The 12,879-nt window shown below is 33.8% G+C and overlaps 1 protein-coding gene across 1 annotated transcript in view; it reads right to left on the bottom strand.

The window, feature by feature from the left end:
• GBE1 (1,4-alpha-glucan branching enzyme 1) overlaps positions 1 to 12,879 on the bottom strand; it is a 304,227-nt gene that overhangs the window by 131,690 nt on the left and 159,658 nt on the right. The window contains exon 7 of the mRNA XM_059065713.2: positions 11,670 to 11,879. Within this exon, the coding sequence (XP_058921696.1) occupies positions 11,670 to 11,879 (210 nt within the window). The remainder of the gene's footprint in view (positions 1 to 11,669; positions 11,880 to 12,879) is intronic.

The following is a 12,879-nucleotide window of genomic DNA, read 5'->3' as shown; positions in this document are numbered from 1 at the left end:
ATAAATGTATTCATTCATTTCTTTATCCATTCAACAAATTTGTGTTTAAGTAAGTCAAGCACTGTTCTAGTCTTGAGGGATAAAGGCAGAAACAAGACAACAATGCCTTTGCTTTGCTGAAGCTTGTATTTTTGCCTGGTGTGGAGGAGAAAAGTAAACTAAATAAGAATGCAATCCAAAAACCGGTATAGTAAAATACATATTAACATGTAAGAGAGCAGACAGTGGAGGTAGATAATCAAATAAGAGCATTTAACACAGGGCAGAGGTAGGAAAGAGAATCTGGATTTGAGAAATAATTTGGTAGTAATATAAAGAGGAACTGTAGTGGTTAGATGGATGTATGTTCAGAGTTTGTATAATACATAAATTTGAGATCAACAAAGAAGTTGCGGAACAAACCATGGAAGTTATAAGAAATAATAACTAATTCTTATTATGTGCCAGGAACTGTTCTAAGAACTTCACGTATTTTTAATACTTCAAATCTCCCAACAGCTCCATGAGGTAAGCTCCGCTTTAATCATCGTTTTAGAGATGGATGTGAGTACTAGAATATTTTAAATTATGTATGTGGCTTGCATTATATTTCTTTTGGATAGCATTGTTCTATATACTTCTCAGCAGGACTATTAGGTTTCTATTTTGCACACTTATTTTGTGCACACCTTACATATAATTTCCCATTTTTCCTTCTGACCTCACCAGCCAGCAGCCTGGCAGTGCAGCAGTCTCCTGTACCAGATGGTCAGCGGGGACAGCAGTACTGAGTGCCTCTCTCACCACCTCTATACCTGACAGCGTTCATCTCTTCATTTTGTCACTAAACTCCCCGAATTCTCTTCTTTTACAGGAGATCTTAGATACCTCACTTCTGGAAAGTGCTGGGAAAAGATAAAGAGATGGGCAATTTCTAATAGCCTTTCAGATATAACCACACAAGCTGGTCGATGAGCCCATGGCACAAACAAGGAGGAAAAAACCACAAGTCAAGCAAAGCCCATGACAGATTATTATAAGGCAACGCTTAATAATAAAACTTTGTCAGAAGGAAAATATCAGGAGGACATGCTAGTCCAGCCTGGGCTCCAAACAACAAACATAAAGGTGTGATCTCCTTACTCATAATCATTGTCACAACATCAGTGGCCATGTGAAACAGAAAGAAGAGACAGGAGATGGTGAGAACTAAGTGGGCCCTTGCTGCCTCAGCTAATCTAGGTACTGTTAGAGCAAACAGCTTAGCCATTATACTGAAAAATTTGTCCCCTAACTCCATTATTGGGAAAGACTGAACAATGTGATTTAGAACCTACGTCCTGAGACTAAAATTCTGTTTCCTTCTCACAACAAAGTATCATAAGATATTATCCTAAGAAATAGATCAGATGGCCCTGGATTTAAAAGGCAAAAGAATCAGGGTAGTTAATCTAATAACTGTTTAATAAAATGCCTTCCGTACCTGAAAATTTTAAACATAATAACAAGTAGAGGGAGGCTTTGCTTATTCTGCATTGGAGGGGAACAAAGTACTCCACATAAGTAAAATCTTCACAGTAACCCTCATTAAAAAATAGTTGACAGATAACTTTAACTTAATCGTTAAAATGGCATTTAAAAATTTAACATTTTTAACGAAAATACTTTGAAATAACATTTTACTTTTTCCTGGTGCCTAAAAAGATATTTTTGAACATGACTTAAAGTTTTTTTAATGACTCACATTCATTATGATCAATTATTATACGATAGTACAGTCTAATGATGCCCGGAGGGACAATTACAGAGTGTGGAACTGTTTGCTGCTGCACCTGAGGGGCCTCACATCGCTGTGCTTTCAGTTCTGGTTTCTGGCCTTGATGGGCTTTCTCCCTCTACCATTTCTCTTGGCTGTGATTTCTCAATACTGTTAGATGTTGATCACAATCGGTCATTTCCACAAACGTTACTGATTTGGGGCTTCTACCAAGAAAACAGTTGAATGCGCTTTTAAAAAGTAGTGTGGGGCTTCCCTGGTGGCGCAGTGGTTGAGAGTCCGCCTGCCGATGCAGGGGATGTGGGTTCGTGCCCCGGTCCGGGAAGATCCCACGTGCCGCGGAGCGGCTGGGCCCGTGAGCCATGGCCGCTGAGACTGCGCGTCCAGAGCCTGTGCTCCGCAACGGGAGAGGCCACAACAGTGAGAGGACCGCGTACCGCCAAAAAAAAAAAATATAGTGTGAGACCACAACAAATAAAGAGCCACAGCGATTATGGCACATATTTGGCTCACGAAAAGTATTGTTATTGCTTGTCTTCAAGCCTCTAAGCATGTTTCAGAGGAATAGGTTGGCTAGTTAATCTACCCACAAGAAGTCTGTGACAATGATATGGCAATGTTGGTAACAATGGCGATTATCATGACTACAAGCCAGGCACCAGGATAAGTGTGTCACTAAATCTTCACAATCACAGGAGGGAGGTACAATTAGAATCTTATTTTACAGATGGGGAAACTGAATTTAGAAAGATTAAATAATCTGGTTGTGGTTACACGCTAAGCGGTGGAACTAGTATTTGAGCCCAGGCTGCTACCTAAAGCCCAGGCTTCTACCCATTCTCTATTATGCCTCCAAAAGTCAGTAACTACATTTATAGAAATTACTTACAACTTAGATGCAAGGCATTACAATAAATAAAGGTTACTGAATTTTAACTCTGTAGATTTCTTCACTAAACGTGAATTTTGATTTATTGAGCCTGATTTTAAAGGCATTTATTTTGTTGATTCATCTGCTACTTAAAATCAAGGAGATGTTAACATAATTCTGCTGAGAGACAGTGTCATACTACCAGTTTAGGTTTATAAAATTCCCATTGCTAATCCAAAGAAAGCTGAATTACAATATTGTGTTTAAACTATAAAAGTATCATTGTCCTATTATCATATCTGACTCAGTACCTAATTTACTACTTAATTTTGGAAGTTTCATAGAATCTGATACTCTCTTAACCCAAGGTACATCTCAGGGTCCAAGACAACCCTAGAGTTCCAGAGATTATATCAATCCCAAATGTGTGTTCCTTTGGTCTGAACAATAATTTCAAAAATTTAAATTAATTGCAGACATTTAAAAATGGGAATATTTCATATAAAATGTGGACTTCTGACTTCTCTCAAAGAACTGGAAGATGTGGTTTCACATGGTAACAACCAGCAGGAGCTTGTGAGTGGAAGCCCCTTCTAACAAGACCTGTTTGCTCTGGGTTGCCAAGACCACCACCTGGCCTGCTTCCCTCAGTTATCTGCCTGGTTTGTGAGTTAAGCCCTGCTTTCATCTTTAGTAAAAATCTGAAAGTACAACTCCAAACTCTTCATAATATTCTATATTTAGCTTGTCATGCATTTTCAATGATGTTATTTTATATCATTTTAATAACTGCCCTGTGGCACATTATGAGCTCTTCACCCATGAAACCAAGATTTAAGTGTTAAACATCTTGGTAAGATCAGAGAGGTAAAGTTCATGTAATTCTAAAACCACTTACTTTATATTATGTCAGATCTTTTATATCTTAACTATATGTAGTATTTATTATTATCATCATCATTCTGGCTGGAAGTATCTTTGATAGCTTTCTTCATTGAATTCAGTTCTAAAGAACAGAGAACCACACCAAGTCAATACTTTGCAGTGTCACTTTCATGGCAAGCAAATTTGATGGTGAAAAGTTTATGAGACAGAGAGCAAGAGAAACAGAGACTGCTTTACTTAAAATATTTTCTATAAGAAACAATAAATATTAATTTTACTTCCACATTTAATACATAAAAAACAAATATATCCCTAAAATTAAAAAAATAAACAAGTATCTTTTTCGAATGTAACACGGTGATAAGTGCAATAGAAAATAATTAGGTAGGGACAGGAGATAGGAAATGGCAGAAGACTGAAGGAGATATTTTATTTCAGGTTGTCAGAGAAGAAAGTTCAATAAGGTAGGTAGGCACCTAATGCCTCCAAATTGAATGATCCTTAATAAAGGTTATCACTACGTCATCATGATCATCATCCCTCACAAAGATCAGATGAACCCACTGAACAGCTAGTTGGCCTCATTTGCCATCCTTTACACAGTACTGAGAATAGAGCTTAAGTCTTAGAAAATTTGGCAATTATGCTGTTTTGTTTCCTAAAGCACTGGGAGAAAATGTTAACTATAACTGCCCCTGAGTTTTAGTGATGCTTTCAGCAGACAGAGAATTTTGAAAGGCTACACAGGCAAAGGTCTAATCTTGGGGAGATATTTTAAGCTGAAAAAAGACAATGAAATAAATCCTGAGGCTGATGGCTTGTCTTACTAACAGTGAAAGAAAAAGAAGCAGAATGAAGACCAAATAGAGATATCTCACCACCACAAAATTGGGATAGGAAATTCAGAAGTTTGAGAAAAATATGCCTGATCACTAGTCCAAATGACTGGGGGGTGGAGGGGAGGAGACCCTCAAAAATAAATAATTTTTATGTTACTTATAAATTATGTGACCTTCCAAAATTTTAAGAGATACCTATATTTTCTGAAAATAATTGGCTCACTATAACATAGGTTATTTATCTGCAGTATAACACTAAGGAAATCATTCAGCTAGGAAACCATGAAATATCTCTTCATAACTTCAAAATTGCTAGTCCATAACCTAGAAAACAGACATGCTTAAACAAGTTGTTTTGTTACACACAGATAAAAAGAAAAAAATGGATTTTTTTCACATTTTACCTGCTTGTTTAAAAAGGTCATAAGAAAAACCCAGATATTATTATTATAGACTCAACAAAATTCACAGACTTAAATAAACAACCACTGAATAGGGACCTTTGGACCATTTTCACAGGCATGTACCATTGCCTGAATTTAAAAACGCTGCTTTTGAAGCCATGCTGGACATTTTCAAATTTAAGGTAAATTACCAAGTAAGAAGAGTCCTACTTTAGAGTGAGTTTGCATTTGAGAAGGTGAATGTTACAGGTGAGTAAGACCTAAATACTCAAGATATTTTCACGGTACCCCTGTGCACTTAAAGTTTAGACTTGTGGGAATAAATGAGGCAGATAATACCAGGAACAAAGTTTACACAAAGACTAAATCCTTACTCCAGTGCTGTGCTTTGCATCAATGGAAACCTTTCTGCCAGGCTGAATAATCTCATAAACCCTGTAAGAGAAGTAATATTTCTACCATTCAAACTCAAATCCAGACACATTAGATTGATATAGCAACTTTCTTAATCGCCTTTACAAAATAAAATTAGCCTGTCTGAATTTTGAATCTAATTCTACCTTCTTTGAAATAGTAGATTTAACCATTTGCCTCAATCAAGCTGAAATAGGTTCTGGTTTAAATAAGGAAAAAATTACTAAAAGGAAGAGAGAAAATTCTGTAAAATAAGAAAACAGAAAGACTTTTTATGGGACATCCAGCATTATTAACAATCTTACTGTGAAATTTTAATATTCTTAATGAATAGGCTATGTAAGTTATTCTTTGTTTATTTTTAATTGTCTGACTCCCTTTGGAATAGTTAACTGTTTGCTAAATCTATGTCCGAAATTGTCTTTTAATCTTCCATCATTTGCTTTTTATTAAGCAAATAGGAAAGGTATTTGTCTAAAATGATACTGTATTACTTCAATTAAAAAAACAATATTCAGGGCTTCCCTGGTGGCGCAGTGGTTGAGAGTCCGCCTGCCGATGGAGGGGACACGGGTCCATGCCCCGGTCCAGGAAGATCCCACATGCTGCGGTGCGGCTGGGCCCGTGAGCCATGGCCACTGAGCCTGAGCGTCCGGAGCCTGTGCTCCGCAACGGGAGAGGTCACAGCAGTGAGAGGCCCGCGTACCACAAAAAAAAAAAAAAAAAAAAAAAAAATTCAATGTTCAGAAATCTAGCCAAAGAAATTAAAACACATACTTTCTTTTAGGGTTTTGTGCTAGTTTAAATATACAGAAAATATCATCTCCCTAAAGATATGACATAGGGTAAATGCTCAATAAGTTTACTCAATAAATTATTCAATAAATTTATGAATGAGTTGATCAGAAAAGAAAGTTTCTTCTTCTTTAAAAAAAAACTTTGATGTTAACCTTAATTTACCTAAGCAATTATTTTTAAACTTTTTTGACTGTGTGCCTTATCAGCACACTCTTCCATATGTGTATTTATTTATTAATTGTATATATACCACTTTAGTAATATATTAATAGATCCACAAAAAGAAACTAAAAATAAAGATAAAATAATCAAGGTCTGGTTAAAGTTAAAATTGTTTTGATAGGTGATTTTAATGCTTGTCCTGGCTATAATAGCTCACTAAAATACACAGATATAAATGAAAGAAGAGAATCAATGGCTACCTTTATTAAGTTATAAAACTTTTTTTTTTCTAACTCTTTCCACTGTCTACCATCTTTCATGAAATATGGATTGTATATTTCATTTTACCTGAAGTTAGTTAGGTGATCTTGCCAATTAACCACAAGGTGATTCATTTATATTTATAATTATATTTATAAGCATAACCAATGGGCTTAAGACAAACTATAATTGGAATAATTTTAGAAACTTGGCAAAAAATGCTCCAAGATTCATGTTGTATGCAAATAAAAGAATTTTTATGACTGAAATCATTGGTGGCAATAAAATCACGAAGATGGAAATTTTTTCTTGATATTTTCCCCAAATGGTTTCCCCATAGCTAAACTTTCTTTGAAAGCAGTTACTTCAAGTTAACTGTTAAAATGTCACCTACACCCTGAAGGGAGTGACTTTTTTTTTGTATTTGTTTTTTCCCAAATTTCTGATAAGCATATGCACAGAAATTTCAAGCATATATATCTAGCAATGTGTCCTAGATGAATCTAAAACTTTTCCATATAATACCTGTTTTCAACAGAAGTTGAACACATTTACCCTTTTTATGCTATTTTTCTGTGTTATTGTGGCCATTTTTACTATAGCAAAAGAGAGTGATTATTTCACCCGATGGCCTGTTGCTTTTTGGTTTTTGCTTTTAAGAAATCACAAAGCAGCATATGACTTTAAAGCTCTCTTAAAAAATAATATTTTAGAGGTTTCTATTCATGTCCTGGATGTTTAGTTTTTAAATATCCTGCTAATCATAATGGTGTCATATATTCATGAATTAATATATCAATGAACAATAATTCTTAAATTAAGGTTCATCATTAATAATTGATTGTCGTGATGTAATATCATATAAATATATGCCAAAATTTTGTTTAGAATTTTAGTACCTATGTTTATGAGGGCTTATCCAAGGAATGTAAGATTGGCTTGACATTCAAAATCAATAAATGCAATTCACTATACTGACAAACTAAAAAAGAAACATCACGTAAGATATCACAGAATATTTAAGATTCAAATATTCACTCTCAGAAGCGAAGGCCCCATGAATTTCCTTCCACATTCTAACTCGTGGAAAAGATCCAACAAGATTAAGAAGATCCACATATTATAGTGTATGTACTAAAGGATATTTTATTCCATGTGGTTATGACCTTAAAAAATCAAACTGGATTCACTTTTTGTTTCTGAAAGGAACCCTAATAACTCAAGATAAGAGTATCTTCCTGCCTAATAGTTGTCACACTACAAACTCATGCTGACAGAATATGATTACACTACTTTTGTACCCAAATGTAAGGTTGGTGGGGGGGGGGGGGGAGAAATGAGCATGAGCTCTACTATGCTATCTCCTTTGAGATTCATATCCTATCTTTGAAGGAAATACTCAACAAAGAAACTATTCTCATTCGAAGCTTTAGTAAAGGTTACGGTATAATAATAGTTAAGTTCCACAAATTATGCAGGTGTCTTGTTATTTTATCAAGTGTATTTACATACTGCCAGACACATATGCAAAATACAATTTAAAACTGAGACCATTAAATTATATCCATTATTTCTCACTCTAGAAACTTTTGAAACTTATGGGTGACAGGTTTGTCAAGAAGTTCTCTTTACCAACTAAAGAAAGAACAACCCAATCTCTGTTATGAACTGTCATTAGTAATTTAGCAGAGCTAGAAGGCAGTTCAGCCGAGTAGACAGAAAATTAAAACATGGGCAGCTCCTGATTGGAAATTTATTCATAACAGGTAATGAAATAGCACAGTCAGGATCTCTGGTATTACTCAGAGTGAGAGATTTAATTCTGATAACTCTGATGATGACACTTGAATTAGAGATTATAAATGGTGACAGGTTGCAACATACAGATAGAATGAAATGAGCATCAGCAACATATCTCTACAGAAGCTGATTCTATATAAGATCAACATTTCCTTAATTTCAAAAATTATTACAAGTTTTCAAAACAGAGGTTTATTAGGGCCTTAGGCAAACCCTGTACCATCTTTATATCTACTTTTCAATGGAGTATAATATTAATCAACATATCAAAGGTAAGGGATGAAAAATAACTTATATCTTAAAACATGAAGTATATATTATTGTTTCTGATTTCATCTGGATAAGGAACAAGCCCAAAATTATAGACGAATAGCTATCCTATGTATAGAGTAATAGTAAAAGTTTGGGTTTTCCTGTGCTTATACGCATGAAAAGAATACTCATTAAGTGCAGCCACATAAAAATAATGTTATTTGTATTTGTAAAGAATAATAATTTTTATTTTGGATTTTCTATGCCTTTTTATATTTTCTAATTAACAAAAATGGCATTATTAGTTTGATAATGATTAGTATATTTTTTGAAAATTGCCTATTTCAGACAGTCTCTACCACAGAAATACAGCTGAGAAAAATAACAATATTTCCACATAGACAGGTATTTCAATACATCTCTTTTGAATTTGTGAACTGGCATATTTACTGTATATGGTTAAAACTTGTTAGATGTGGGGATTTTAAAACTTAGCCCTAAAATTCTTTAATACTCCTGTCACTGAAATAAAAGGGTCTATGCCCTTGGAATCTGTAACTGTTTGGACAACAGCTTATAGCAGAAATGATGCCATGTCAGTTTCCAGGCCCAGACCGTAACATGGAAGAGAAGAGATGTCACACTGACCTATGCCCCAATTGCAGATCTGGAAGTAAAAGAAACAACTGCTATTGTCCGAAGTCACTAAATTTTGAGCTGGTTTGTTAAGCACCAATAAATAACCCAAAGAGCATAGGACTTTCATCATGAATGTCGATTATAAAAATGGTTTTCGCATTACACCAAAACAATGTTATATTAACTATGCTATAACTAGTCAGAATAGAAGGAAGAAAATGTAAAAAAAAAAGAAAAATGCAATACACTTTCATTAGGCTAACATAAATTTTATCAATAAAGTTTTTAATAAATTACAACACAGTACTGAGAAAATAATTCAAAGAGTCTTAGAATCTTTAGTATGTTATAAATTGAAAAACCTAAATATTACAGTATTATTTGCTTAAATTTGGTGATTTAACTTTTTAAATTTGGTTTTGTAGGATTTAGCTATATTGTTTAATGATGTTGTAACTAAAAGCATAAACCTATATAGAAAATACTAATTCAATAAAAATCAGAGAATTTAAATATTGTCAAATAGAACCGCATATTGAATAATGGAAATACATTTTAAATGGAACTATATTTACAGAGGTCTAAGCCTACATGACGTAATGCAGCCCTGAAAAGTCATAATAAAAAAATAACAAGCTAAAATCATACTACATGTTATTTACCAAAAGGAAGTACTTGAGAAAGATTAATAGTTAATTCAATAAAAAAGAAACTAAGTATTGGGTTGGCCAAAAAGTTTGTTCGGGTTTTTCGGTAACATCTTATGGAAAAACCCAAACAAAATTTTGGCCAACACAATATTAAATTAAAATGTTAAATATGCCTTAATTTCGGTAATATAAACAACAGAATTGTTTTAAGACAATTATGTATAATTCCTTTTCCTTAGAAAACTGGATAACTTTAAATGGACTTTGAGAGCTCAGGATACAGAAAAATACCCTATAATAAATATTTTGATAAAATAAGGAATCATTTTATAACATAAAAATCCACCTACTTAATGTGTTTCTTTTCAAGGCAGTTCCACAGCAGAATAGTTTCAAAACATAAAAAGTTAACAATTTAGTGTATTTCTTTCATAAGGCACAGTTCTACAGGATAGAGTCAACATTATTCATCCAAATATGAACCAGAAAGTTCAATTAATTGTATTTCTTGTCCACAAATTACTTTGATAAGATTTACTCAATAATGAAATTGTTAAGAATCATATCATAGAATTAGCACAGGTTCAGTCCTTTTTACTCATTATAAATCTACAGTATAAAAAGCAATATTCAAAAGGTGACACAAATACAAAATACCTTTACAGAGGGAATTGTATTAATCCCAAAACTCTGCCTCCTCTTATAATGAAAACCTGAGAACCAGAATGATTAATCGATTTGTACCAGAGTGAGACTAGGCCTGGAATCCTGCCACCTGCTTCTAACTCTTGTGTATTTTCTCATATATTATGCTGCTTCATCTGGCACGAGTGATTCCTATACAGCTATGAAATATAAAATAATGCATGATAATAAGAAAAGAGTGAAGCAAAACAACTTCTTCCATATAAAAGTCATCTAAAAAAAAAAAGTCATCTATTTTATGCTGAAACATTAGAATTCTTCATTTTATCAAAGTCCTTGCTGAAGCATTTTTCTACACTGTTTGTTTGTTTTCCGGATATGTGCATATTTATTTATGGTATAATATCCAACAGAAAATTCATTAAACTCTTTCAGAAATATTATAAAAATTAGTTATACATTACTTGACACTCTGCTACTTTTAATATGCCTGAAATCATATTTTCATTATATTTTCACTTCTGATAAAAAATGGATACAAGTTGATAGTATTTTTTATTTTACAAAATTTTTGCCATATTTTGGAATTTAAATTTAATCACCTAAAACACCCTTCTAATTAGATGGCAAGTCAGAGATGTATTTAATCTTCAGGAAGTGTTTTAGCACTAAGCCTTAGTTTATTATCTGTGAGATGGTCATAACAATAGTACTTACCACATATAAGTAGAATTGTTGTGCAGAATAAATAAAATATGTAGCTAATATATCTAAATCCTTGGCACCATACCTGACATATTACATACTAATAAATGTTAGTTGTTATTATAGTTTAGCTGCAATCAAAAACATGGTAATATTAAGATTTAGCTGCAATCAAAAACATGGTAATATTAAGATAGCAAAACATAAAGTATGATTTTTTAAAAATGGCCTACTTAAAACAATGTGTATTCTTCTATTAAAAGGAGATTTGCTATGTTTAATTCAAACTGATAAAGTACTTTTTAGATAGTAAAAAATTATTCACATTAACCTTTTAAGGGGCAATATAACCAATATATGTTAAATAGCATATGATTTGTAAAACCAAAATTTAGTGCAACTTACCATTAATACATGTGCTAATCAAAACAAGGTAAATTCTATTAGTATGTTAAACATTTCTCATAAAATTCTTTTAAAAATTAAGAAATTAAATACCAGTGAGAGAGTATACATACAATGAATTTAGTAAAATTCCTTGATTTATTTTTTAAACAAATAAGACATTTCCATATTCTATGTACATACCTGGAGTAGGCAAACAATCGACTATCCCAGAGATTATGATGCCCTCTAGGTCCATAATGAAAGTAACAGGACTCTGTCCCATCAAACATATTCAATCCATCTTCTGAATTCTTTGAGGCATGGCTATGTACCACATCTAAGAGGACTGTAATACCCATTGAGTGAGCTGTGTCAACCAGTTCTTTCAGCTCTTCAGGAGTTCCATAACGGCTTAAGGTAAAGGAGACAGCAAAAACAAGATCACATCACATTTAAACCCAACAGCCCATCATTTACTGAGAATCAATTGTTTTACCAACACAGTACTAGATACTTCAAATGTACAAATGTAGTATGATATAATACTTAGAAATATGTCAAAATTGCTTAATAGTTTTTATTAAGCATTTTTAAAAGCATTCAATAAAAAAATAAATCTGGCTGTTAATTGTAGATTTATAGCACAATGAAAATTCACATTTTGAGTAGGAAGATAGCAAAATTCCACTTCTCTATACTCAGAGCTTCTGATTTCCATCTCCAAGCCTAGCTAGTTTGAGGGGTATGGTCATTCCTGTCCACATACCTGGCCATCCCTTTAAGCATGCATGGTTGGGATTGTGAGGGCTCTTAGAATACTTCTTTGAATATCCTTGGTGCCTTAATTGAGGCCATTTCTCCTGTACTTACTTATTCCCATACTGGAATGCCTCAAGTACCAGCGGGTTCTGTCACCACCCAAGCAGGAAAGATGGGCAGCTCACATGCACATGGGTTTGTGTTAAAAACAGTTTTCTAGTCAGCGTGAAATAGGAAACAACAATCATTCCCAAGAGGAAGGCCTTTCTTAACCTATGTAAAAATCTCAATACTGCAGTCTTCAATAGCATCAACTTTTGCTTTTAAATAAAAAAAATCACCCTTGTGATGAACTGTTTACTATCTCTCTTCCTCACTAGACTATATGTCCCCTGAGGGCAGGGGCTCTGACCATCTAGTTTCCCATGCTACAGTACAGTGCTTAGTATGCAGTGGGGCTCCTGACAGCAGACTCCATGGAGCAGCAGGAGCTAGCCTCTAAAAATGCAAATATGATCATGTCATCTTCTCTCTAAAATCATATTTGCACTCCCACTGCCCTTAGGATGAAGACGACTGTCCTTATAAAGACTTACTGCACTGCCTAATCTGGCTCCTTCCAGTAACTTTAGACTTATGACACTCTACCCGT

This window comes from Kogia breviceps, chromosome 5 (genome assembly GCF_026419965.1).
Source record: "Kogia breviceps isolate mKogBre1 chromosome 5, mKogBre1 haplotype 1, whole genome shotgun sequence".
Lineage (NCBI taxonomy): Eukaryota > Metazoa > Chordata > Mammalia > Artiodactyla > Physeteridae > Kogia > Kogia breviceps.
This window is presented reverse-complemented; position numbering and strand designations above follow the sequence as displayed.